At 40.0% G+C, this 27,992-nt stretch overlaps 1 protein-coding gene across 1 annotated transcript; it reads right to left on the bottom strand.

Moving 5' to 3' along the window:
* Positions 1-640: 640 nt before the first annotated feature.
* On the bottom strand, positions 641-27,797 carry LOC106906924 (protein bicaudal D homolog 2). Its single transcript, XM_014972395.2, has 10 exons — positions 27,588-27,797; positions 25,454-25,780; positions 22,719-22,931; positions 22,458-22,610; positions 16,712-17,188; positions 13,049-13,921; positions 11,046-11,225; positions 8,468-8,619; positions 6,901-7,261; positions 641-4,858 (listed from the first exon to the last, which is right to left on the bottom strand). Exons 2-10 carry the CDS (start codon positions 25,703-25,705, stop codon positions 4,853-4,855), a joined length of 2,667 nt encoding a protein of 888 aa, XP_014827881.2. The 5' UTR covers positions 25,706-25,780; positions 27,588-27,797; the 3' UTR covers positions 641-4,852.
* Between the last annotated feature and the right edge of the window lie 195 nt (positions 27,798-27,992).

Below are 27,992 nucleotides of genomic sequence, written 5' to 3'. Positions count from 1 at the left end.
ATAAATCTTAGCTTTATCTGACCAAAGCACACAGTTCTAGTTAAGTCCCAGTGGAGATAAGCTAACTGTACATTTATGTTTGTGATGGTAGGACAGATAAGGCTTTTTTCAGCTGTTAAAATGTCAGAACAAATATGCCACTTTGCCATTTTTTTGAATCATAGTCTAGCCTTGAAGAAACGGGCTAGCGTGTTACGTCATATTTTTACCCCAGAGAAACGGAAACTCATGAAGCACCAAGTAGTTCCTGGAAACTCTCAACTTTAATAGTTGAATTTAATTTAAAATTTGATACCAATATTTGCATTGCTTGTGATTATATACTGTTGAAACCAGATGTTTGCAAACACTGATTAAAAATGAATGTAAATGTTTGAATTTGAGGAAGTTAAAAAAAAAGAGTTCTCAGCAAGTTTTCTGGCTTTAAACAAATAGAAATAATTTGGGTAATTTTAGATGTGACTCAACTTCAGACAATGAGGAAAACAAATGATTGCATGTTTATGGTGTGTAAATACAATTATTGTTTGCACCACCATAAGTGACATTCTGAAGTTTTATTTTATTTTTTTAAATAAAAGCATTTAAGATCATTTCTGTGTAAATAATGAACAGAAACTCATCCCAAACTGAAACGGTGTACAGTGTTGGCTTTTTATTCTTCTGGAGGTCAACAAAGGTCAACTTGCATACACATAAAAAGTTGAGGACCATCAGGCGGCTTGTTTGGAGTGTTTGAATGACATCATGTCGCTTTACAGAAAATGCAAACCACTTAAATACAGTTAAAATATTATACAGCAAAGGTCAATAAATTATCCACAGGGTGAGTTAAATAGATCGATTTACAACCTTCAGTGCAACATGACATTATGTTAAAGCATTTTCACTTTTTAGTCATTAAACTTCTCCATTTTTCCAACATCATTTCCTTTCAGCAGCAATTTTCCATAATAAATACAGCAGATAACATTTCAGGATTACTTAATTCTCAAAGGAGCTAAAAAGTGAAAATATTTTACCAAAATGAGATATCACCTTTATCAACGCTTCAATCAACTTCAAGAGCAGTTAAAACTGATTTTTACAACAATAAAAGCTACAGTGATTGAACAATGACTGCAATGTGGAGAATAAAAAAACAAACAAAAGGCACAGAAATAAAAAAAGCAGGATGTTGCAGCAAATGGTCAGTAAATTGCTAAAACGTTTCCTCATTAAAAACCCAAATATCTGATTATTTGTATCATAGGTTGAGAATGGTACGACTTGATTTCCAGATTATTTCAACGAACCAGGTGACCTTCAGAATAAAGCGACTCTCTTGGATCACAGAAATGCCCCAAAAATAAAATCCTCTATCATAGAATCATGCACTTTAATCGTTCCACCTGCAGCACGTCTGCATTAACAGATTTAAAGTTTTCAGGGGAATCTATGCTCAACAAGCAGAAACTTCACCAGTAGCACGAGACGCTATCGTAGTTAGAAAACAACGGACTCAAGCAGCAGCTTCACTGTGATTACAGTACGTTTACACTGGAGCACAGAACTATTTAATCTGAAATGCATAATGTGGATGTTTGTTGATTAGCTGTGACAGAGAATAAAGAGCAGAAAGACTGAAGTGCTAATGGAAGCCAATAAAATAGAGAAACAAGGAAATATTACGTTACTTTATCTAAATTCAGCCTGTCAAACTGCATGCCAATAAAATCCAAAATAGATCAAAAGTTCAGTTATTTCAGAAAACCATTTCAAAATGTTTAACGGATTCATCTCAAGACTTTGACTTTAATTTTAAGAATTATGGCTCATAACTAATGAAAATCCAAATAGTTTCTCAGAAAATTATAATATTACACAAGACGAATAAAAGAGCCAATCAGTTGTTGAGACAACAAAATGTCTGCAAAATTAGTCATCTAAGAGTTCAGCGCATTAGCTAAAAGTTGGACGGAAGAAAAAGATGTCAAAGAGGTGACACTCTACCAAACAAACCAAAACCGAGTTTAAAGCTTCAGTAAGTATAAAAATTTATTTCTTTACATATTTGTTGAAGCTTTCACTATATCCTGACAGATTATGAAGCAGATAATCTGTGAAAAAAATGGATGAAATTAAAAAATCAAATTCCTCTGGCTCCCTCTTGTGGTATTACTGCAATTTGGAGAAATACAAAACTCAGAAAAAAAAATCCAACCAGAGACAGGAGGAGGGTCTTAGGAGTGTCAATCAGGCTTGTGTACACGCCACTCAAAACTGCTGGTGTGATAATTACAGAGAAACAAACAAACATTACAGAAAAGCTGCTAATTTCTCACACAGTGATCACCTTCAGACATTGATGCAGAAACTTCACTGGCTTATGCAATTTTCTGAGAAACTGTTAGGATTTCATCAGCTTGAAGCAACCATCTTAAAAACTAAAGTTTTACTTTTTGAATCAATTAAGTGAAATATATAAACCTCTTGATTTTTCTAATTTGCTAGGATGCTTCATCTCGAGTGTGATTCTTACAGAAGATAATCCCGGAAGCAGCTCGACGTTTAGGACGCTAAGTGTCTTTTTTCTTAACGAAGCTGCAGCCAGCTGCGTTTCCATCAAACATAAAAATATGCAAATCAAAAGCCAATTTGGGAAAAACTCGATAAAGTTTTTGCGAGTTCACAAAACTGCAATGGAAAGACTGACTCACACGATCGACAACCAGATGTTACTACTGGCAGAAACAACAAAGACGACGACAGGAAATAGGAGGAACATGATGTTTGTTTTTGGTTTTCTTGGCTCCACCAGATCTCTCACAGAGTCGCACAGCTCATAAAAAGCTTCATCATTTGAAAATGTTAACTCCATAACTCTTCGGTAAAATTGCAAAAGTTTTGCTGCACACGTAGCCACTCTCTAGCAGAGGTTTGTCGCTCTAGCGCAGGGATGCCCAAAGTCGGTCCTCGAGGGCCGGCATCCTGCACGTTTTAGTTCTCTCCCTGGTAGTAGTAACCTTTTCAGCAAGTCAATGTTCCTCTTAGGCCTCTAATGAGCCATCATATGATCCAGGTGTGTTAAACCAGGGAGAGAACTAAAACATGCAGGATACCGGGTCTCCAGGACCGACTTTGGACACCCCTGCTCTAGCGGCTCCAGTGAGCGCTAGTGGCAGGATTTTGAATGACTTATTGCGTGAACAAACTTATTCATGTGTGTGACGGAAACACCACAATCACAGAATTCTATTTACTCCAGGCGGTGATGTTAATTCAATAAATTAAAAGTATTTTCTCTTCCACAGGGTCTTTGCGACCAAGGCATTCACCAAATGGTCCATCTTATGTGACTTCCACGGTAAAGTCTGGCCGGGTCCCTGAAGGCGGGAGAAGAATCAGATATTTACTTTTTCCAAGTATGGGGAGAAGGAACTCTGCATAAACTCTCAGGTCCACCCATTGGAATGTCATCCACAGCTGGCAACCTTTGGCCAAATGACAAAAAATTCTTCCAAGAACTTTAATGTCAAATATGTGTTGGCAGAGTTCCCCGGCCTCGCCGACCCGCCTCGCCAGGCGAGACATCAGGACGGGAGAGGAGATCTACATGTACCGTGGGGTGAGGAAGCAACCGTTTGAGGGGGAGACCAGGGGATGATATCGGCTGGATGAGAGCTCGGCTCACCTCCCTCTCTTTAAAAAAGTTTACAAAGTAAAAATTCAACATTTGCACACATTTGTAATGGAAACACAGCTAGTGTTGAACCAAAAGTCAGGCAGGAAATAGGCACCAGTCTGCATAGTTTGTAAAGTAAGACCTCCACTGAAGACTTCCCAAACTGTCGATCTGAATATTTATGGTTCTGACCTGAGGCGGTGACGTTATGGCTGATCTATTTCCACATAAAACAACTTTTTTTTTTCCTGACCTCTAGTTAAAGGGTGTAGCTGACAGGCAAGGAAAGTCAGAAGGTAAAAAAAAGACAGGTAGGAGTTAAACGACAACAGCAAGCTCCACTTCGATCATTCTAGACGAGCTCAGGGTTTCCCACAGTGCTTTATAAGCCTGGCGGGCCACCAGGCTTTACATGTGTCCCTACCAGGCTAAGCATTGCTTATTTATTTAATTTTTTTAATGTTTGCATTTTTAAGACTTTATAGTTGGTGTTCAGGTATTAATCTTCCAATCTCTCAATAGCACATAATTATCAAGTGATATTTTCAAATTTCCTGTCAACTTTAACACATTTTTCACTCAAAAACACGACGTGCTGCTGGATGAATGACTGCCGTAGCACCAAACCAACGGGCTTAGCAAGTTTTCTGGAGGAAACCCTGGAGCTAAAGGCTTTCCGATGCTAAAGAACGCCAAACAGGCCGGACAAGGTTGCCAGGTTGAAGGCAAGAGGGTGTGAGGACGTCAACGCCTCCAGAGAACAGATCACAGCCTTGAATCTGAGACAGAGGATAGCAAATACTGTACAAGAAATGTTCTGTTTATGGAATAAATACTGTCGATGGTTCACCACAATATAACGCGTTGAAAAAGACAAAACAGACACAGTCAATCAGAGGAGAGAGAAAAATGAGCGGCAGGTTAGGCTCTTCATCCTCCTCCGGGATGCATGCAGGTTTCTCCACACCAAGAGGCTGGGATGGAAGATTTTCTGTCTTTTTTTATCTTTTCAGATTTTTTTTTTCACTCCATGGTGGAGAGGGATTAATGCTGCGTCATATCTGGGATGGACAGGATGTCTCAGGTCAAGCAGGGAGGATGGAGGAATTAGCCGAGTGGAGGGGAAGTCACAAGATGAAGACTGGTCCTTATGGAGCAGAGGGGTTTTGGAGTGATGGTGGGAGTGTTTCAGCGCTACGGAAACAGGGGGAGACAGAGACAAAACAAAAACATTAAGTTCAACTTAATCAGAAAGAAAAGAACTGATAATATGAGAATGAATGATAATGACAAGCAGATATCCTACAGTTACTCGCAAAATCATTCTTACAACTTCCACGTTTTGGTTACAACCACAAACTTAATGTATTTTATTAAGACTTTATGTGAAAAACAACTAAATCTGAACCATAAAGATAGAAATTGGTCACTTTCATTCCAGCTCTACATTTAGAAACCTAAAAAAATGGTCTTGCATTTGTATTCATGCTTGAACAATAAAGCCTCCAGTCACTAGGGGGCAGCAGCGCTCAGACAACATGTTCAGTCCAGTAGAAGAAGGAGCCTCCACAGCACACCGGTGTACAGAGCTGATGGAGTCTGTGGAAGTAAAAAGAAAAATGTCGCAGCCAATTTGGCACAAAAAGTTGTTAAAAAGTTCGATACCTTTTGAAATGGAATAAGTTGATGAAGCTAACAAATAACCAATATTTACAGTTTTTTTTAAATGAATGTTACTCTTTAAAAATCCACATCCCATTTGCAACGTATTTCGAGAATCAAAGTCTGAACTGTCTTAAACAGTGTGAACTGAGTTTATAAATGGAAATTGTCGCTTTGAAAGACTAGCAACAAATTTAAGTTGCTACAGCTAATTTTTATACGAATCTGCATTGATTGTAAACAGGATGTTGGTGCCAGTAGAAAGAAATACTTTTAATTCTCAACAGGATTTAAATTTGGGGAAAGACATGAATTTCTTCTTGCAACTCCATCCATAAAGATCTGCAGTTCACTGCGAGTCACGTAGAAATGTTACAGAAGAATAGAAGGAAATTGCAATACATGAAGCAAAACTAATATTGCAAATCACCCTGAAAAATAAAAAAGCCTCTCTGTAAAATATGTCGAAGTATTGGTCATTTTGTGGGGTGAAAACTGTAGTTCCTTGAGATATTTTGCAAATAACAGACAAAAATTTCAGCCTTTTGATGCATAAAGCCTAAATTTGTAGAAATGAGTTAAGAATAGAGTCCCAATAAAACACAGAGGTTTGTGGTTGTAATTTGACAAAATGTGGAAAAGTTCAAGTGGTATGAAAACTTTTACGAGTCACTACAAGCCATGCAACAATCAGCAATAAACCAATTAAACCTACAAATCTCTTGGCAAAACACACAAAGGTTAAAAAAACCAGAATGCATACATAGCAGCTTATTCAACATCTCATATTTATAATACTTTCTAATCATAAGCTGCTAGTTTTTCTTGCGAGAGCCTTTAGAATGAGAGCTCCGGGCCCTGGAAGATGCAGCCTGACTTTTATTACCACAGTTCCTGTTGACAGCACTGTGTGATTCCTCTGTGCTTCTATTTACGGCGGTGGAGGATCTGCCTCTAGACTCTCTGCAGACTCCGCTCATCCTGGGCTTACCAGGCGGGTTGTGAGCAGACAGAGCCGGCACTGTTTGGGCTGCCGAGTATCTGGAGTTTGGCTGTGAATGAACCGACTCTGACGGCAACGAGTAGCTGCTAGCAGCTGCTCCTTGCACGGATTTAGACCTGCTCTGCTTCTTCCTCACAGAGGCGTCCAGGCGTGTTTTTGGGTCAGGGTTTTGCCGGCTTTCGCCCCATGCTTTAGCTGTGTTAGGATACACACGCGAAGCTTTAGAAGAGGTTAGATCATCGGCGTGTGAAGAGGAAGCAGACTTGTGCCTGCTGGAAGAGGAAGAAGCAATGTGAGTTTTGATGAAAGTGTCCTGGCGCACAGGGACCGAAGCTCTCCGGCCGGACGCAGCCCTTCGTCTATCACTCGTACTGACTGTTAAGTCACTGCTCAAAGAACTGGTGGAGTCTTTACGAGGCAGAGAACGTCTATGACTCACCTCCGTATTAAAAACATCACTGATACTACGACTTCTAATGAAGGTGGCATCTCTTGGGAGACCCCGGCCACCGTGGGACCGGCTGCTTGTGTGAAAGCTGTTGTCGGAAGAAAGAGAAGAGGAGGTTCTTACAGGGCTTGTGTGGAGACTTCGGGTTAGAGCTCGCAAGTGGTGGGTGGCCGAGGCGGGGACGCTGCTGCCGAGGACGGGGCTGGCCCGCGGACTGCTCCTCAGCTGGGGCCTGCCGGGGCTGCTGCGGGGGCTGCGGGAGGCCCGGCCCGACTTGGCGGCCAGCTCTTTGGCCCGGGAGCGCCGGGGGCTGCTGTTCAGGCTGCGGGGGGCCTGAGGAGCCTCCAGGTCCTCCAGACGCTGAGTGAGGGCCAGTTTCTGCTGGATGGCCATGCGCAGGAGGGAGTTAAGAGTCTTCTTCTCGTCCTCTGCAGCGGCAAGCTGCCTCTGCATCTCGTCCAGCTGGGTGACGTACTGATCGCACCTGGAAGACGTGGACAGGGTCAACATGCAGCATGCGCAAACAGGCAGGCAGGAGCTCATCAAAACAGTCAGGTTAGAGACAGAGCGAGTCTGTTAGAGCAAACGCCAACTAACACCGCAAATAAGACGACTTTTAGAATCTGAAACGTTGCTAATTATGTTGGAGAACTGAAACAACTTTTGCTGCGTTCAGACTAAATCTGATTAGAGCGTCGAGGAGCATTTCCAACAGAAAATACTGCAGATGGAAAATCTGAACTTTTGCAGACGAACGTAGAGCGACAGCCAATCTGAGACTTCGCTCTGTAGAAGAATGCAATTGTGCAAAAAAAAAAAAAATTTCTAACTGGATTGTTTGACACCGACAAAACAAAAGAAAAAAAAGAAAAAGAGGTTTTGATCACTTCAGGAATTTCTGAACATTCATGATTTTCTTTATATATATAACGAGAATTTAAATTAATAAAGCCACAATTATAAAACCTATGATGCTGCATGTGTTCATCACCATCTTTAACAGCATTTTGTTGAGTTTTAGAGCCAGAGACAAAACAAAACGAAGTATGAAGGTGAGTGGAGCGAGTCGTCCACGTGCAGTTCCAGCATCCCTCCACATGGTGGCACTACTAACTTAAACTTGAACCATAACCTTTTCCAAAGCTGTAATCTGTTGGATCAGACTTCAGCTGGCCTTGATTACTGTCTGTTCTTGAATCCTTCTTAAGGACAATCAAGTAGCAGCTCATAAATGTCTGCAAACGGAGCAGACAGGCTGATACTCGTCCAGGAACCTCTGAGCCGTTTAACACCTGCTACATCAGTAAAAATAAATAAATCTGAGAATTAGGCATTTTTCTAGTTTATTGCATTGGTATAATCACTGCTTTCAAATCGAGCAGAGCAGTTCAGTGAGGGAGAGTTTGGTGATCTTGGTTCTGTTGAGTTTTACTCGTTTCGTGCAAACGTTCGGACCTCTTCCTCCCCAACACGACCCGCCAGAACCGGACAAATCGGCCCGTCCTTTTCCCCGCACAAGGCTGAGCATGTGGCTTATAATCTTCACGTGAAGCCGTGGATCGTGCACGGGTGTAATAAGAACGGTAAGCTCATTACCCACTAACGAGGGCTTTTACAAAGCATTTAGTCCTAGAAAAGACTTGTACAAATATTTTTTTCAGGTTTCAGATAACAGAAATAAAAACCTTACCGGCTGGCAAACATGACTCTGAGAGACGAGAAGGTGGCAGCGTCCTCCTTCAGGGCTTTGAGCTCATTCCTCAGTTTCATCATGGTCTCTGACACCATGCTCTTCTCCGTCTCGTACTTGGTTTTCAGATTAGACAAGGCCAACTCCGCCGTCTGCAACGACAAAAACAAAAACCACCTCAAGATCAAACATTTAAACAAGGTTTGTGCACCTTTCTCAGTAAAATTCAAGTTTTCAAACTTTTCCAGCACCAACTTTAAAGTTATAAACAAATGAGCTAAACCGTCTCAATTCAACATATATATTATTTATTAATGTTAATATTTTGTGATGGTACTCTACAGCATAATTATAACTAAAATATAACTAAATTTTATGTTTTGAAGTATCTCACACATACCCCAAATACTGGACTGACCCGAGAACAAAGCAAAAAATCCCCCAATTTTAATAACTTTGTTTAACCTATAAAATATAACCAATGTCAATTATAGGGATCAATAAGTCACTGAGCTATTACGAATAATAGATATTCATTATGTTGATACAATCGAAACAAATCACCTTATGGTAAATTACCTTCTTGCTCAAATGAAATGCTTAAACTCAAAGTTACAACAAAATTTCCAAAAATGCTCCCAACTTTTCTGGCATTTAGCAAATAGAAATAATTTTGGTCATTCTAACCAACTTAAAACAAGAAAAGTTTAGTCTGATTTAACTTCACACGGTCACAAAATAAAAATGTCTTTATTGGCTGTATAAAAATATCTGGTTTTAACTTTAATGTTTTCAAAGTTTAGGTTTTTGATCAAACCGATTACATTTATTACCGTGCAGTTTGGTCACCAAACACTTTCAAGGACTTTTAACAATAAACAAGCACTTTGCTAATGTTGAAAACACCGAATTGAAAAGCAGCTGTACGAACCTTAAAGTAAGAAGCTTTTAATGGTTTCATTCAAACATTAAAAAAAAAAGTGATTTAAAAAAAAAAGAAAGAATGCAACAATATTTGCTTTTCTGAGACTTTACCAACAAAGCAGTGGTGCATTTCTATAACAGTGTGTTCTGGGCATCAACACAGAAAAAGCTTTTTATTTGAGTTATTTGGTAGAAGCTCTGCGAAAAAAACAGCTACCAACTGAAGCAAACAAATATAAAAAATAACGAAAAATATAAACGACCAAACCAACTTAAGCGACTGACTGCTGCAGTTCAGACTAAAAATAAATGAACGCCGTTTGATTGACATCAGGAAAAGCAGCGGGTCGCTTCTTCAAACAGAACATTTAGGCGTTCTGTTGGTACCAGGATAACAGGACATGAGGACTGTACAGCCCTTGATGATGCTAAGCTAAGCAGGAATCTGCATCACTCCAGTGATAGTAAAGCCAAACCAAATCTAATGCAGTATTATAAATATTTTATTACAGACGAACCGGAGTCCTGAGCCCAGTCTGTCCCAGTAACAGCATCATCAGTTTAACAGTGTGACGTGCAAATACACATGGAATACATCAAAAACGTCACCTGGAGACTGTTTGGAGGAATGAGAGAAACGACAGAAGTAGGTCAGATGAGATAAACGAGTGGAGGAGAAAGCAGGCTTACGATCTGGAAAGTCTAAAAATCATTCAGGAAAAGGGAAACTCACTGGCCCCTTTATTAGGTACACCTGAAGATCACGATATAAACATTAGCCAATCAGATGGCAGCAACTCAGTGCATCCAACATGGTGAAGTGGGGAGATATGGCTTATTATGCTTCCAGGAAGCATAATATTATGATTATGATACGTCTTTCTCAAACGTATCTGCGTAACAACTGTGACGTTAGCTCAAAGTGTGATGCTACAGTTAGCTTACCAAAGGATTGCGTTTAAAAATAATAATGGATAAATGACTGAAGACCGAGTCACTAAAAAGAAAGCCTGAAGATTATGGAGGAAAGTTTCTCAGGATGAGTTGCAGAACTTTTGTTTTTGAACACTTTTATGATGCACAGCATCGAGGCGGTGAGCAGCGCTGCGCCCCACGCTGACTAACTGCATCTTAACACCTAAAAATAACAATATTTATGCTCGGTTATCTGCTGGCTGAAAGAAAATGTTTGTTTTTGTCAACACAACTCAAGTCTATTCTCTTTTCTTATGCTTCTAAATTACAAATAGTCCTAAAATGCCATTAGTGCACACAACACTTGAAATAAAGAACGTTTTAGAATCCACTTTCAGAATCTGTACATAACTCAAAATGACTTGTTCATGGTTTTATTGCACCACCCTTCACATTCGGAGTAGTCTCCACGAGTTAAGAGACCAACATTTTCATTTCAGGTGTTATATATTAAGATGTTGCATTATTGAGGAGGCAATTTAAAGTTGGGTGGTCCGTGAGTGTTTGTTAAATGGGATAAGTGGTCCTCAGCCTGAAAACAGTTTGAGAAACACTGGTCTATGGGTTACACATAACATGTTCATCACATTTCTGCACAAACGTTTAACCTACATCGACAGATAATGCTGCTGGAATAATCAACCTGAAAGACGAGGAAAAGTGCTGCAGCTTCGTTTACCTGCTTGTTTGCCTTCAGGACAGTCCGCAGGGTTGCAATCTGCTCTCTCTTCGTGCTGAGAAGGGATTTGAGTTTCAGGACTTCCTCCAAAAGGCTTTCGGTGTCCCGCTCCGACTCCTCGCTGCTGCTGAGCCCAGAGTACGGCATCGCTCCCCTCTGACGGCAGAGATCCACAGCCACCTGAGTGGACACGCAGGGACAGAGAAAAGTGATTTAATGGATGTTTTTCTGCTTTGCTAAATTTCTTACACGTCTGCAACAGTTTAAAACAACAAACCACTTTATTATTTACAATATATTCAGCAACAACTTTCAAATTCCTAGCATAGAGTTGGGCGATATGGACTTTAAGTTTCATCATGATACTTTGTAGTGTTATAGTGATAAAGATAAATGTGGCAGCAAAAACTATTCATTACTTATTTATTTAGGTAACTGTATGTCTGCGACTGTCCTTAACCAAATGCTACTCTTTAGAAAGAAAACCATCTGTAATGCACTTATTTAGGTCACCAATCACATAAAAAAATTAATTTATATCACTTAACCGCCCACAGTAAATTATTCTAATCATATTTTCAATTTTATTGATATTCTCATTGAACAAACTGTGGAGAAAATGGTAAAACTAACAATCCTGACAATATGGACAGTTTAAACATTAATTTGAACTTATCTCGACAAAGCTAACATGACACGATAAATGCCCTCCCTCAGTTGTAGAATTAATTTTTCGCTTCAGAGAAAGAACAAATGTAAGCTTTCCAGTGTTTCAAATAATGTTTGCTCAAAGGATTGTGTTTTCCTCAGGCCACAACCCTTAACTTTGACCCGTGATAATCCGATCCATTCAGACCAACACACACAGGCACGTGTCGCCACAGCTCTGAACCGCTGCTGGATTTGAGAGGCACTCAAGAACATTTGCTGTCTGAACACAACGTCAGGTTCAAGGAAAACTGTACAGGGGAAAAGCTTTCACTCTGAATATCAGCCTGGCTTTTAGTAGCAGCCTGAAAATAAGATTTGGAAATTATTTATTCTTGTTTGTAAGAGGTGAGCTGGTGCTGCCACAAGGTTCAGTCCTGGGACTCCTCGTATTTACCATCTACATGCTACATTACAATGTCACCAGGTGACTACGAACTCATACAAGCACCAAAAAGATGATTGGGACAAATCAATGTGTGGATGTGACATAACTATCACCAGATGACCAGAAAAACTGAAGTTATTATCTGTGGACCTAAAGAAGAACGATCTAGAGTTAATGCAAAGCTTCAGCTATTACAGTAATTAACTAGAGATCATATCCGAACCTTCAGAGCCACATAAAGACGGTTACAAAGTCAGCCTTCTATCACCTGAAGAACATTTCCAGGATTAAAGGTCTAATGTCTCAGAAAGATCTAGAGAAACTCATCAATGCGTTTATCTTTAGTCGCATTGATTCTGCAGCAGTGACCTCACAGGTCTGCTTGAAAAATCAGTCCTCAAGCTGCAGCTGATCCAGAACGCCACTGCTGGCATTCTGACTAAAATCAGGCATAGAGCGCATCATACCAGCTTTAAAGTCCTTCCGCTGGCTCCCTGTAGCTCAGAGAATAGACTTTTAAATGCTATTATTAGTTTATAAATCACTGAATGGCTCAGCACCAAAATACAGTAAAGATCTGCTGTTGTCATAGCAACCTTCCAGACCTCTCAGGTCTTCTGGTTCTGCTCTGAATCCCCAGAGCCAAACATGGAGAAGCAGCATTCAGCTTCTTTGCGCCACAAATCAAGAAATCTGCAAAACAGCTGAAACACTGAGTTCCTCTAAATCAACCAGTTTAGAGCTGGCTTTGAATCATAGTAACTGGATCAATACATTTTATGTACATCTACTTAATGATTTTAATATGCATATTACTTGTTTCATAATTGATGGCTGATGTTTTTATGATGTAAAGAACTTTGAACTGCCTTGTTGCTGAAATGTGTCTCAGACACCGCCTTCTTACCCTGAGGTGCTTGATCTGGCAACGGATGACAGCAACCAGGTTGGACACATTGGACGGGTCCCTGAAATCCAGAGTGGGGGATCCGGGACAGGTCAGCGAGTCTGCGCTGGATCCCGCGCTGTCCACCTCGCCCATGAACTGCAGCGCCGCAGCTTTGGAGATGAACATGTCGTTTGCCCGAGGCTTCTTCTGAGCGTTGTGTTGGGCGAAGACGTGGTGTGACCTTCGCACTCCTCCTCCGCCACCACCCCTAGCGTTGTCCCGGTAGTAGTCCAGAGTGACCCGTTTGGGCGTAATGTTGTTGCACACACAGATGTGGTGGTAGAGGTTGGACAGCTCCTCGGAGAAAGCCAACAGCTCCTCCTGAGCGACACTCAGATGCCCTTCAGAGTCGGTCGCCACTTTCCGCGTGGCTCCGATCTCCTTCTCCAGCTCGCCGATGCGCTCCTGATCCTGCTTGCTGGACTTGATGCACTGCCGGATCTTGTCGGCCAGCTCCTGGGCCTCGCCCCGCCATCGCTCCTTCTCCTGCTTGTATCTCTGCTCGAGGGTGTTGTACCGCGCACCTGCCTGAGAGAGTTCGTCTCTCAGCTTCAGGAGCTCTTCGCTGGCCGCGCGCATTCGTGCTTCCAGCACCTCTTTGCTCTTAGTGTCCACCTCGTAGTCAAAGCCTTCACTGCCATCCTCTCCAGTTTCCACCTTTTGCCTCTCCTCTGCCTCCGGGTTTGGATGCGGACGACTTTGCGCTGCTTCCAGCTGCTGAGTGAGCGCGCCAACCTTGTCCTCCTGCTGACTTAGAGCCTGTTTGGACATCATCAGCTGCATCTGCAGTTCCTCCACTTTGCTACCCAGGCTGGATTTCTCCCTTTCTGCCTGAAAATACACACACACACACACACACACACACACACACACACACACACACACAAAATAAAAAAAATAAAATAAAAAAAAAATGTAAATTAGGAAAGCAAGTAATCGATTAATGAGTCATTTTAAAGTTGATTTATCTCATTGATCAAGTAATCAATAGAGAGGCGACTGTTTTTCCATATCAAAGGACTATTTTCATATTTTCATATATTTTCATTAAAATTTTCATATTGTACTGAATTAAAAAAATAAATTTTACCATTATTTTGTGTCACCTCTATTAAATACTGACTGAATAAACAGAAGATTGTGACTCTTACAATTCTAAACTTAGACTTATTTTTAAAATGAAACAAAGCAGAATCCCCTCAGGTTGCTGAATAGAAAATTTAATTAAAAGATGAAAAGAATAAAATAATTGAAGCACTTAAACCCCCATTAACAGAGCTATTCATATATTAGTACCGTCTCTGGTGGCTTTTGAAGGGATGTTAAAACTTCGCTCCATAAAATGCATTAACTAATCCACGCTTACTGGCGCCATGTTTTCTTCCATCACGTTACAATTTCCCTCTCCCTCCGCTTTTCTGTCAACATATCCTCGGCTTCGTAGCACATCAATAATTTTTTAATGAGAAGCTAACGCGTTCTGCTGAATGAGTGCTGTTAAACTTAAAATAACCGCATAAAGTGCATTTTATATCCCACACCGGACTCAGATTGGACCGTTTCTATTTCCCGCTATGCTATGGATCCGCCATCTTTGTTTCTGTATCTACGGCTCCGCTTCAGGATAACCAGCGGCGCCCTCTGCTGGATGGCGGCTAAACTACAACACTGAAAGAAGATCTAAGCTAACGTTATCAGTAAAAAAACAACAACAAAAAAACAACAAAACTCTAACCATTCCTAGTTTTCATTCAGATAATTCGAACTGACTGAATTTATTTTAAGAGAACGAAAGGACGATTTCTCAGACTTCCCCTCCCTCTTCCTCTTGATGCATTTTTAATGTAACCACATGCAGATCCAGAGACCAAACATCTGCTAGACAGGAGCTTTTAAACCCAAGCCCCCAACTTAAGTGCATCATACATAATGTATTTCCTCCAAACAAAGAGAAGGGACAACTCGATATGTTCTTAATTATTCGAGACACATTCTCTTAGAAGGAAGCTGCGTTGACAATAACTAGGAGTGGACTAAAATTTCTCAGTGAAGCAGTTGTTGCGCAACAATGCGTATCCTGCAGCAACACGGAGCGGATGTGGTTTCCAACAGGAAGTGCCAGCTAACAGCTTAGTCACACAGAACAAATGGTGCTGAAATTTCCTCACTTGGGACGATAATGGATGTTAGTATTAAACTGAACCTGAGCAGACAAAGAGGAGTTTCATCTAAAATCTACAGATATATGAGATTAGTGATTTGGTTTGGTAGAAACAACAAGAGCAGGCTAATATTTAGACACAATTACTCATTTAAGATGAATGAACAGGTGTGATTTTATGTAAAAGTAACATGCTCAGTCCTAGAGTATGATAGTGTGAAAAATATTGGATCCCCTTACAGATTTCCTTTTTTTTTGTCATGCAAATATTTTAGATGAAACGCATTTTAATTTCAGGCAAAGATAATCTGAGCAAAAAGTATGTTTTAAAAAGATAAAAAGAAAAACCAACAACAGAAACATTACTCCACCAAATCCTAATTTAGTATTTTTCTTTAAATGCTCTGTATTTTGTACTTTCCAGGCATAGTGCCATTTTATCGCTCAATCAAGTATCTATTATTTTAAGCTAGTGTAAAAATTCTGCATAAACCAGACATGACTTAAAAGTAATTTAATGCAATTTAATGTGCTAAAATTGGGCCCCTGTCTCTTTAAGAAGCTCCTGCTCTTTCCAACACTCCGCCTTCGGCACGTCACCACAACAATGCTCCTCCATGATGCCGTTTATAACTGTTCTTAGGAGCTCAGTGACAATAAGAAATATGAATTGTTTCTTTTTTTAGGTAACTCTATGGCTTTAACTGTGTGTCACAGCAATTATAGCCCCACAAACACAAATTCTGCTCTTGAAAAACATTTGAATGTCCCAAATACGCTTATTTAGGACACCAGGGACATAAAGAGGTAAATTATTATAATAGGAAATTTATCATGAAGCAAGATAAACGATTCAGGAAACGCCCACCCCTAGTTCCACCAGGTGTTTACTAACTAATGCTGCTGCTAGTCTGCAGGAGCTGAGTGGGGAAGGCACAGTGGGGGGTTTCTGTGGGCTGGAAGCTCCAAGAAGGAACTCAGTGGAAATAACTTTGTGAGAGCAAGCGTTCAGGCACCCAGGGTTTCCCCCAGTGTATTATAAGCCTGGCGGGCCACCAGGATTTACTTGTACCCCCACCAGGCTAAGCATTGCTTATTTATTTAAGTCTTTTTAAAATGTTTTTTTTTTAAGACGTTATAGTTGGTGTTTATCTTCCAGTCTTTTAATAAAACATAATTATCAAGTGATATTTTCAAATTTTCTGTCAACTTTAAACACTTTTTAACTCAAAAACACGACGAGTCGCTGGATGAATGACTGGCTACCGGGCTTAAAGATTTAAGGATTCCTCAAACATGAATGAACTTTTTTGATGAGGAAATTACATTATAGCATGACATAAAGCTCAAAAAAGTGGATTCTACACAATACTCCACCTCTGAAACTCAGTAGGAAAGTTATTTTTCAATATCATTAAGGTAATATTTGTATGAGTAGTAAGGCTGGTTCTGTTGCATACCTGTAGCAGCTGCTGTTTTAGTTTCTGACTGTCTGAAAAGTGCAGCTCACTCAGCAGGTCAGACACCAGGCCTGAGGCTGGAGCGCGCAGGAAAACGTCGCTGTTGCGCGGCGTGGAGTACCGTAGGCCGTTGCTTTTGGAGCTGGGCGCAGACGCAGACCCGTTGGTGTGACTGCTGTCCTGGTTCTCTTCCTGAGTGTCACCCTCCCCGCCGCGGCCCTCCTCCTGGCTGTCGTCCAGCTGGTCCAAATGCAGCTCCAGGTTCCCCACGGAGTCGAACGGGTTGAGGGTCAGGGCGGAGAGCTCCCGCCGCAGACTGTTCTTCTGCTCCCGCTCCTCCTTCAGGGCTTCCAGGGCCTCATCCAGCTGCCGCTCCGCGATCTCCCTGAGCCTCGCGGCTTCTTCCAGCTGCGCTCGCAGCTCATCTTGCTCTTCGTTCTTCTGGGATAGCTCAAGCTTTATTGATTCAAACTCCACCTAAAAGCAGAGAATGAATGCATTTTCTTTAAATAGAGATACAATTTCACCCAACCATAACTTCTCATACTTCTTCTTACTATTACCTTAAAAAACATTACAAATTTCACTCTTTTCAGGATCCGACAGACAGACACAAAGGTAAACAGACTTATGTACGGACGGTAAACAACATGTAAACAAGATTTAAGGATGTAGACATGGAAAAATGGACAAACTAATACGTGTTTGGCAAGCAAGTGGAAAAAGAGACAAATAAATGAATTAATTTATGTCTAACTGGGCGGACGAACAGACAAATGGACAGGTAGAACTTCAGACAATTAGATTTAGGAATACAATCTGGAAATTTAAGCATTTTCTCAAACTCCGTGTCTGTTTTCCAGATCTTTTAAATGCCAGGGAAATACTCCCCGCCGCTGGAATTTACAGTTTTTGGCAGACTGCTTAGAGAGCTCCTTCCTTGTTGGCAAAATGTGTGGCTAAGATGAAACTTATGAGAAGACATATCTTATTGTACCAACACTTAGACGTGTGCAGTGGCTGGTTCATCCAGTTTATTTACAACAGAACTAAGGGAGCAAGGACAGATAAACCGAACTCTACCAGGTGGAAATCCTGTAAGGTTGTGTAAACACATCATCAGGCTATTTAAAGCAAACCCACATCTATACCTGTATAAATAAACACCAAACACATTTTACATGTTATCTGCAATCTTGCTGAGTTGTTGTAGGACAGAGCTGTAGCTGGCTCTGTTCTAGCAGCTAACTGTTCAGCAGCAAACGATTGTTTCAGTAATCGATTATTCAGACAATCGGATTAAAAATTTGTCACATTCCACAGGTTTCTCATTTAACCACTTAAGCCTTTTTGATACAATATTACAAATACATTAAAATATACAAATAAAATAAATTGCTTTTTAAGTAAGAAAGTAAGCATTTTATTGCCAAAAATACAATAACATGGCATTCCTTTAGTGTATGCTTGATCACTTGTAGATTAATTGACTTATTTTTGGAGCAACCAACTAATAATTGGATAACGAAAGGTGCTTAAAAGGAGATTTTCTTGTTTACAGAACTTTAATCAAGTAAATATGTTCTAGATGGAACATTACATAGAACATTATATAGAACACATGTGTCAAACTCAAGGCCCGCCATGTCATTTTATGTGGCCCGCCCCAGCATTTTATAGGCCGATGATTGAGTTAAAATAGGTTTTGAGCACGAATTGACTACAAACTACATCTCCCATAATGCATTCCGATTACCAGCCAACATTACGGCTTCTCGCCACTAGAGAGCAGCAGAGTCACCTCAAGCTGCTTATTGATTTTCCCAGCGAATAAAACTGAGACATCGACAAGCTAACATCAAAACGTCCAAGAAAAGAAAAATCGATTTACAAGTAAGACTGTGAATGAAGATGTGTGTGAGTTGGTGTCAGGGCGGCAGGTCGCGCTAGACTTTTTTTGTTATCCGTTATCTTGACCGACAACATAAAAAAAAAATCGGTCATGTACTATTTTATCCGTGAAATTACAATCATATTAACATCGGCTATTTAGTAGCATTTTATGCGGTTTAGTTAATATTCACCGTGAATCCATATCCCATCACAAATTAAGCAGATAAATGTATCTACATTTTTCTCGTAGTGACAAAAAAACCACCCCAATAACTTTTAATAAATTAAATTAAGCGACTTCACTTAAATTAGCATCACTTCACCCGCTGGGGTCTGAACGCACTTCCTCCTGGTTCCCATCTGCAGAAAAATCTGCGCTAATTCATCAGTCAGTTGGATCTGTCTGATCTGTCTGATCCAAACAGATCAACTGAACTTACCCTGCTCGGTCCGGTGTGCGCTTTTACCAGGATTTTTATTTTTTGTATTTTTTTTTGCGTGGTTTCGCTTCTCCGAAACGGACGGATGTTACGTCTGCAGCTCCTCCAGACCGCCGCTCTCCTTGCTAACGTGCACCAAGAAAGCTCCATTTGTTAAATCCCCTGGTTGAGTTACTTCCAGCGGTTTCTAATTCTTCGCAGTCCGCAGTGGTTGAGCAGCGGACTGCGCATGTTACAGTCTAAGTTCTGCATCTCATTTATTTCCTCCAGATAAACTACGGGCTCCTCAAATGGATTAACACAACGTTGCATCCTCTTTAGTTTTCTCTGGTCTGTAATGGAGACTTGAATTTAACGTGCCATTTCAACCAAAGGTTTGTAATGTGCTTTCCTAACCATTTTTTATTTGTAAGCATTGATTTTATTTTTTAGCCATTTAGCCCAGGCTTAGTTTATGGACTGAACAGACAGAAACAGTTACCATTATACAGTTTGAATGGTTGATTTTATTTTTTAACCATTTTTAATTTTGAGATGTTGATTTTATTTTTGAACCATTTTTTATTTTAAAGTGTTGATTTTATTTTTGAACCCTTATTTATTTTGAAGTGTTGATTGTCTGAAAGACCTTACACACATGAATTGCCCTGTACAGGGTTTGAACCGATGACCTCAGCATTACCAGCACTGTGCTCTAACCTGCTGAGCTAACCTACCTTACAAACTGTTGAGTTTCCATGGATTTAAGAACTTACATGATCTTACCACAATGAAGATTTGATAAAAGTGCTTATATTCTAATGTTTTTCAGAACAACATACATAATATTTTAAGTGTTGATTGTATTTTTGAACCATTTATTTTGAAGTGTTGATTTTATTTTTGAACCCATATTTATATGTAAAGTGTAGATTTTATTTTTGAAACCTTATTTATTGTAAAGTGTAGATTTTATTTTTGAACCCCTTATTTATTTTGAAGTGTTGATTGTCTGAAAGACCTTAGACATGAATTGCCCCATATGGGGATTGAACCAATGACCTCAGCATTACCAGCACCGTGCTCTAACCTGCTGAGCTAACTCACCTACCTTACAAACTGTTGAGTTTCCATGGATTTAAGAAGAACTTACATGATCTTACCAGAATGAAGATTTGATAAAAGTGCTTATATTCTAATGTTTTTCAGAACAACATACATAATATTTTAAGTGTTGATTGTATTTTTGAACCATTTATTTTGAAGTGTTGATTTTATTTTTGAACCCATATTTATATGTAAAGTGTAGATTTTATTTTTGAAACCTTATTTATTGTAAAGTGTAGATTTTATTTTTGAACCCCTTATTTATTTTGAAGTGTTGATTGTCTGAAGGACCTTAGACATGAATTGCCCCATATGGGGATTGAACCAATGACCTCAGCATTACCAGCACCGTGCTCTAACCTGCTGAGCTAACTCACCTACCTTACAAACTGTTGAGTTTCCATGGATTTAAGAAGAACTTACATGATCTTACCAGAATGAAGATTTGATAAAAGTGCTTATATTCTAATGTTTTTCAAAACAACATACATAATATTTTATTTTCCAGAGATTATGTATTTTGAAGTGTTGATATTATTTTTGAACCATTTTTAATTTTCAAGTGTTGATTGTATTTCACAGATATTTTTTATTTTAATGTGTTAATTGTATTTTTGAACCATTTTATATTTGTAAGTATTGATTTTATTTTAGAGCCATTTACCCAAGTCTCTGTAGAACCATTTGTCTCTGCTAATGACATCTTCAATACAATTTTTTGATCTCAGGCTTAGTTTATGTACTGTAATGTGAAATTAGGCACAAGTCTGGCAGTTTGTTCACCAAGTTACTGTGCTCTCTGAGAGGATCTGTAAGTATTTGACATTGTTCCATGCCCATCATTGACGTTAGTCTCTAACAAAATGTGGATCATCTACCAGGAACACTCCAAAGAGCATGAGTTTCTGTAGTGTAGTGGTTATCACGTTGGCTTTACACACAAAAGGTTTCTGGTTCGAAACCAGACAGAAACACCTTTTGCATGTTCTATTCATCACAGGTGTTTACTAAAGGTCAACAAGGGTTCTGTGGTGTCATGGTCTGTACTCAGAATCCAGGCATCTGAGTGCAAACCTCAGTTGAAATTTTCATGTGTTGCATCTCACATCATCAACTTTGGAACCTCAAACTGAAACAAAGCAGAGAAGTTCAGTTTCTGTAGTGTAGTGGTTATCATGTTTGCTTTACACGCAAAAGGTCTCTGGTTCGAAACCAGCCAGAAACTGTTTTTGTAGGTTATACATCTCTTGGGGTGCAATGAGATAACAAGAGCCTTCCTCTTTTGTGATGGTTCATTTGCCAATCAACTTCAATGTAGGCTTCTTTGAAATCCGAGCTACTTTACTTCAATTACCAATTGGCAGTTGTATGGCGTAATGCACATGTGTCAAACTAAAGGCCCGTGGGCCACATGTGGCCCCCCACCATTTTATAGGCCATGGAAACTCAAATGTAATATTTAAAACTTCAATACATAAAATCAGTTATTTAACAACATGAGGTGGTGTTTAATTTATTTTTAACATTGTATTTTTATACATTTATGCTGGGGGTGCCCAAGTCTAGTTTTCCAGAGTTACCATCTGCAACTTCAGATGCATTCCTTCTCTAACACACCTGGACCATTGACTCATTATAAACCTCTACAGAACTGAATGAGGGAAGTCAACCTTTTGTCTGGGGTGTGTTTTAGCAGGGATGCACTCCTGATTTGTACCGTCAATGTAGCCCGTTGAGGGGGGCTAATATGCTGAAGTGGCCCTGGGTGAAATTGAGTTTGACACCCCTGATATAGAACATATTTACAAAAAGTTTTTTTTTTTTTTTTTACTTAAATGCAAAATGTATGTAAATATTTTTTCTGTGTTGTTCTTTCAGCAAATGGCCTTTTTTGAGTTGGTGTACTTCAGTTAACAATTAATAATTAAATTAGCTGACAATTATTTAAATGATTGAATAATTGTGATTAATCAGTTTAGCCCCAACGAAATGCACACTCTGAGCAGATAGCATCAGTCCAGCAGCTTCTGCCCCACGGTTACCGACGGCAACAGGAAAAAAAAAGGGGGAGGAGCCGGCAGTTACTAGTCGCTACGGCAACCACCAACTGCCAAGAGCAACATAACAGAACTTAAAACACCAATAAATGTGAAACAACTTCTTGACTACACAAAATGAATTCAAAAAATAAGCAAACAAATTTGGACAAATTTTACATGCATTGTATTGTTAAAATAAAACCCTGTTACATACACACAATTAACACAAACTCAACAGGCAACGGGGGCGGGGGGGGGGGGGGGGGTAATGGCCAAATGACAACTGACCTGGTTTTCCTTTAGCACAGACACTTGTTTCTGTAAGGAGATATTTTCCTCCTCCAGCTCGCCGTTGTCCTGCAGCTGACGCAGCTCGCGTACTTTATATTCCTTCATTTCATCCCTCAAATGGTTCTTCTCCGCTTCCAGACATTCACTTTCCTACAGAACACAGCAAAACTTTCAATTCAGACTGGAAAGTTGACAAATTGATTAATTAACTGAATACAAGAGGCCCCAACAGGACTGATTGGTGGATACACAGCGTACCTTCTTCAGCTGGGTGGAGAGCCCCCCCAGCCTGTCAAGCTCGGCGTGGGCGTTGCCCAGAGCAAGACGCGTCTGTTTGAGCTCAGCCTGAACTTCCTCCATCCGGGTTGTCATGGCAGCCTCTTTGGAGGCCGTCTCCTGCAGCAGGCTCTCTTCCCGACACTCTCCATCAGCAGCTGCACGCTTCTGGCTGCTCACAGAATCTGCAAAAGCCTTTACACAAACAACAGAAGTGAAAAATGGAGGGAAAACGTGAAGTATCTCACAAGCATCTGTGTGGAAAAAGTCACTGAGTTGATGGATGAATCAACGACAACTCAAAGTTATCCTAGATTCATAAAAAGGATAGGAATAAATGCAGACTTTAATAGTCATGTTCCTAACTATATTGCTCCAGAAACACAGTAAAAGCCTAATGCTTGGCTTATAGCTGCATAATGCAGCTTTCTATAATCAGGAAGCAGAACACTGATGGCTACTGATGAAATAAACGCTGAAAAATGTTTCACTGAAAAGCGCTTTGTTGTTACATAATAATGCTAATTGGAGGCACTAGCTCACACTGCTCTCCTTAAATCTTGAATATCCAAGAAATTGTGTTGAAGCCGATTATGAAAGAATTAAAATTCTGTAAGCCTGTGACCCTTCAGAAAGAGCTTCTCCTAACATGGAGCCTGAAAAATACCTTTGTGCTTCTCTGCAACATTTTTTACCAAGTAGGGCTTCAACTAATGATTATTCAAATTATCGATTAATCGACTATCCTGACGATTAATCACATAAAAATAAATTGTAAAACTTCTCCTACAATTGTTAATTCAGTAATCTGATTAGTTTTTGGATCAACCAATTAATAAAAGGATAGCGAAAGGAGGTCAACAGGAGATTTTTCTTTATGCAGAATTTGAACCAGGTGAAGAAAAATCTGACATTTGAGAACTTTTAGGTATAAGATATCTGCAGACAAAGGTTTGTTTTTGTTTATCTTGAATGCAAAATGTATGCATGTCAGGGTTTCCACCAGTGCATTATAAGCCTGGCGGGCTACCAGGCTTTACTTGTGCCCCCACCAGGCTAAGCATTGCTTATTTATTTAGGTGTTTTTAAAATGTTTGCATTTTTAAAGACTTTACAGTTGATGTTCAGGTATTAATCTTCTAATAACACATAATTATCAAGTGATATTTTCAAATTTCTTGTTAACTTTAAACATTTTAAACTCAAAAATACAACAGGCTGCCCTAGCGCCCAACCACCAGGCTTAGCAAGTTTTCCTGAATTTTTTTTTTTTTTTGCAGTTTTGGCCCATTTACTACTCTGGGTATAATATTCATTTAGCAAATGGCCTGTTTTAGGCTCTGTATAAAATCCAGTTAATTAAATGATTACTATATATCAGTTGACGATTATATAAAAGAAAATCAATTCATCACGATTAATCGTTTCAGCCCTGACAGTCTTGAAAGCCTTTCAGCAAAAGCTTGACTATTAAATTTCTTCACTTTAATAAAATTAATTTATAACAATATAAACAACAACATGATGAGGTTTCCTCTTCATATAGCTTACAGTATGTTGATCTCAACTCAAGGGTCTAAAATACACACATTACTAAAATGCATTAGGAATGGCTGTTCAAATAGTTGGGATTTGAACAGCCATTCAAATGGCTGGTACTTCAGTACCATTTAAATCAATGGTACTGAAGTCCAGATGAAACTTAACTCCCACACCCAGTTGTCTGGGATTCTGTTGGCCGCACCCCCAGTGTGTTATGTACGACGGGTAGTGGACATTTTCTAACAACCACTGCCTATTTTCTTTTGCACATAAAGTAAAATTGGATTTTCAGCTAGGTTAATTTAATGAAACTTAGTTTTTGCCCAAAGAAAATAAGTATTTGTTCCCCTTTACTATTCATATTGATGGGAATATGCCAACTTGTCAACAAATCACATCAAAACCAGAGTAAAATCCAGAGGAAGCCATTTTCAGTAGGAGCAAAACACTAATGGTCTGTTCTGTTCGCTCTACGAAGCAAAATTTTCTGAGTTTCCAGTCGGAAAAACAACCAACAGGAATGCCACTAGAGTTCAGGATTCCTCCTGGGGAAGTCAGAGCTCACAGGGAGACACAGAGTTTACTGTTTGCATCTGATTAAACCCAGAAAGCTGTACAATGTGTTTCTGGACAAAAGGTGGACATCCTGATAATCCGATCCTCGTGATGCCTCAAACATTACATGATAAAGTTTAATTTCCTTTTAGGCCACAAACGAAGCCAAGCTTTTATTTTAGTGGAATAATTACTAAAATGTAATTAATACAAATTTAAATATATGCCTCATACAGCTGCAAATATAAAGAGGAAAAAGATGAATTTTTAAACGGCTCTGAGAAACGCTGCGAGCCGCTCCTCAGCTGTGAAAATTCAAATTATCAGTAGGAGCAGTGAGATAGCACCGTTATGTTATTTGCATTTCTGCCAGCATTGTAGAATTAAGCTATCCCGTTGGCTTATAGTTATATCACACAACAATATTTATAAATGGAGGATTACAGACTTTTGAGTCTGGGATTAAAAGGTCATGGAAGCACATCGCTGTAAATCTATCACACATGCTGGATCAAATGATTATGTCATCATTGCAAAAAATTCACCCTGGACGTTTTTAGTTAAGAGTTTGTTGAAGACTGTGTCATTTAAAACACTGACGGCGAACACATTCGTCTTACCTCTCTGAGCTGCTGCAGCTCCAGCTTTAGGGATTCGTGTTCCTCTTCCAGCTGCGTGTGTTTCATCTTGAGGGCGGCGCTCTCTTCCAACACCACCAGCCCGTACCGAGCGGCCTGCAGCTTTTCCTCCGTCGCCTCTTGGAGCTCCAGCGTGAGCCGCATCACCTCGGCCTTCAAGTCTCTGCCGCCCATGTCTGCTTCCACGTCCTCCTCGACCTCGCCACCCGCCGGGTCGGCATCCGTCTCCAACATCTTTACCCGGCCTCGCGCTTATCTGCCGACGATCCGCTGCCACTCCCTCACTCCTCCACCCTCATAACCACCGACCTGCAAACGAGAGGCACAGCATTGACACTTTGGATGATTCTGCTGCTAACAACGCTAGACGGGCTTTCGCAAATTGTCTGTAAACAGCCCGCCAAGCCATCCGCAAATGTAGGTTAGAGCTCTGCCATGCAAAGAAGAAATCATATGCGAACGCTGCAGTCCTCGCCGAGACAAAGTTGATTTAAAAAGGACTGAGTTTGAGTAGAAACGTGTTGTCTGGTCAGGTAAATCAAAATAAATTACAATAAAAAATGCCTGCATATCTGGTGGTACACATCATAAAAGGTAACATTAGTTGCGCCATGGTTTTACAGTTCATTAGTTGGGTTTCAAGGAGTTTTCTCCACTATAAACTCATAGTAAGCCTGCAGGAATAAATCAACCACATGATAAATTAAAACACACTTGATAATTTCCATTTGCATGACTGATTGTTTCTCTCACTTTCTATCAAAGACGAAAGGCTCCAGTCTGGTGCATTGGTCTCAACGTTTTCCCGTTTTGGGGTAAAATTGTGTTTCAGTATCCATTTCATTTGTTGTTTTATTTATTTATTTTAGATGTATACAATTTCCTCCAGTTCTAGTGTTAAATGTTTGCTAGAAATTCAAAGTTTGTTGATCTTTGAGAGGGTGTACTTGCATTATTACGACATTACCATTATGTTATTTGAAAATTGTCTCAAAACAACAATATTATCATTTAACATAATTTCTGGGATAATTTAACATCCAGCAAAATGTATTATTGTGACAGACAGTTGTTAAAAACAAATTTTAAACTTCAAAATTAGTACCAAATAAGCTACATTTTATTACCTGCAAGTCACAAGTTATGTAATTTGCAAATCATTTCATTATGTTTTTATGTATAGCTTACTCAGTGCCTCAACTTTACTAGAATAGCAAACATTAACATTGTTAATAGTTGAGTTAAAAATTGTTTTAACTTGAACCTCTGCTTGGTGAGGCTAAAGTCTGAAATTACCAAACTGTAAGCATTTCATGTGCATCTCATGTTTCAGTGCTGACTCTGCTTATGCTCTCGTGTAAAACTGAAGGGTTTGCGTTCAGAGACAGCATATTAGACTCGTTCAAATTATTTAAAGCTCGGCATGAATGACTCCTGTGATCATCAGCGACAGACAGACAGAAACTGGATCCCATTATTGCAGTGAGATGGCTGAGCTCAATCCTCTCGCATCTGCCAGACTTTGGCTTCCAAACTATAGAATTACAGATGCCAGCTACATAACAAAATACTATTTTTTTTAAAGAAACAACAACGTGGATTTATGTTCCTTTGACGTGGGGAGTCGTCGACACCCTTTGACCGAAGATGGATACATCAGCTGCCCCGGTTGTTGTCCAGCGCCCAGATGATGTAGTTAGTTAGTCATCCTGAAAGCATCTGACGCTACCAGCTCACGAAGCAGTCTCTCTTAGCATCAAATACAAGAATTCAATCGTATATTACGTATTTTCTTAGACTAACCTGTTATATAAATGATAAGAGATCGCCTGACAGGGACGCAGAACCGAACACGACACCGGTACAGAGAAACAGGACACTGACCAGACTGTTAGCATCGGTAGCTTAGCTTAATGTGATGTACACAGCAAATGAAGCCATAATGTAGACTTACTAGAAGAGTTAGGAGATCAAGCATCTAAATCTGATACGTTTTCAAAGCAGATGAATAACCAAAGTAAATGAGATCTCTCTCTCGCTCTCTCTCTCTAGAATCCTATCAGACAAGCTAATTAGCCCGGACAGTCAGCCATCAGCAGCCAAACTACGTACTCACCTCGCTGTTTTATTTCAACGATGGAGCTCGCTTGCCGCCACAAATCTGCCACCTTGCTCCTTCCAGAGGAGCGCTCAGCAACAGCGGTCTCCTGATCACGTTAGTTAGCGGCGGTACCAGGTTTGGTTTAGCGAACAGCCGCTCCCCTTCCTCCCAACCCACCTGCTTCCCTCGTTTCGCGGAGGGGTCGAGTGTCAAACGCGCGCTGAAAACGTGAAGGCACAGGGGCGCCCTCTTATGTACCACCATGGTACTGCAGATTAAACCACAGCGCTATGGGGTGTTTGTATCTGTGATCGGTTCCGAAATTGAGTATCGCACTTGACCTTTTAATGTTTAATGTACACAAAGTGCACGTTTATTTGTATAGTTACTTTTAGGAGTGGTTTGATTTTTCTGTTGACT

The sequence above is a fragment of the Poecilia mexicana genome, unplaced genomic scaffold, assembly GCF_051168715.1.
Source record: "Poecilia mexicana isolate PSO_F unplaced genomic scaffold, ASM5116871v1 scaffold_7, whole genome shotgun sequence".
Lineage (NCBI taxonomy): Eukaryota > Metazoa > Chordata > Actinopteri > Cyprinodontiformes > Poeciliidae > Poecilia > Poecilia mexicana.
This window is presented reverse-complemented; position numbering and strand designations above follow the sequence as displayed.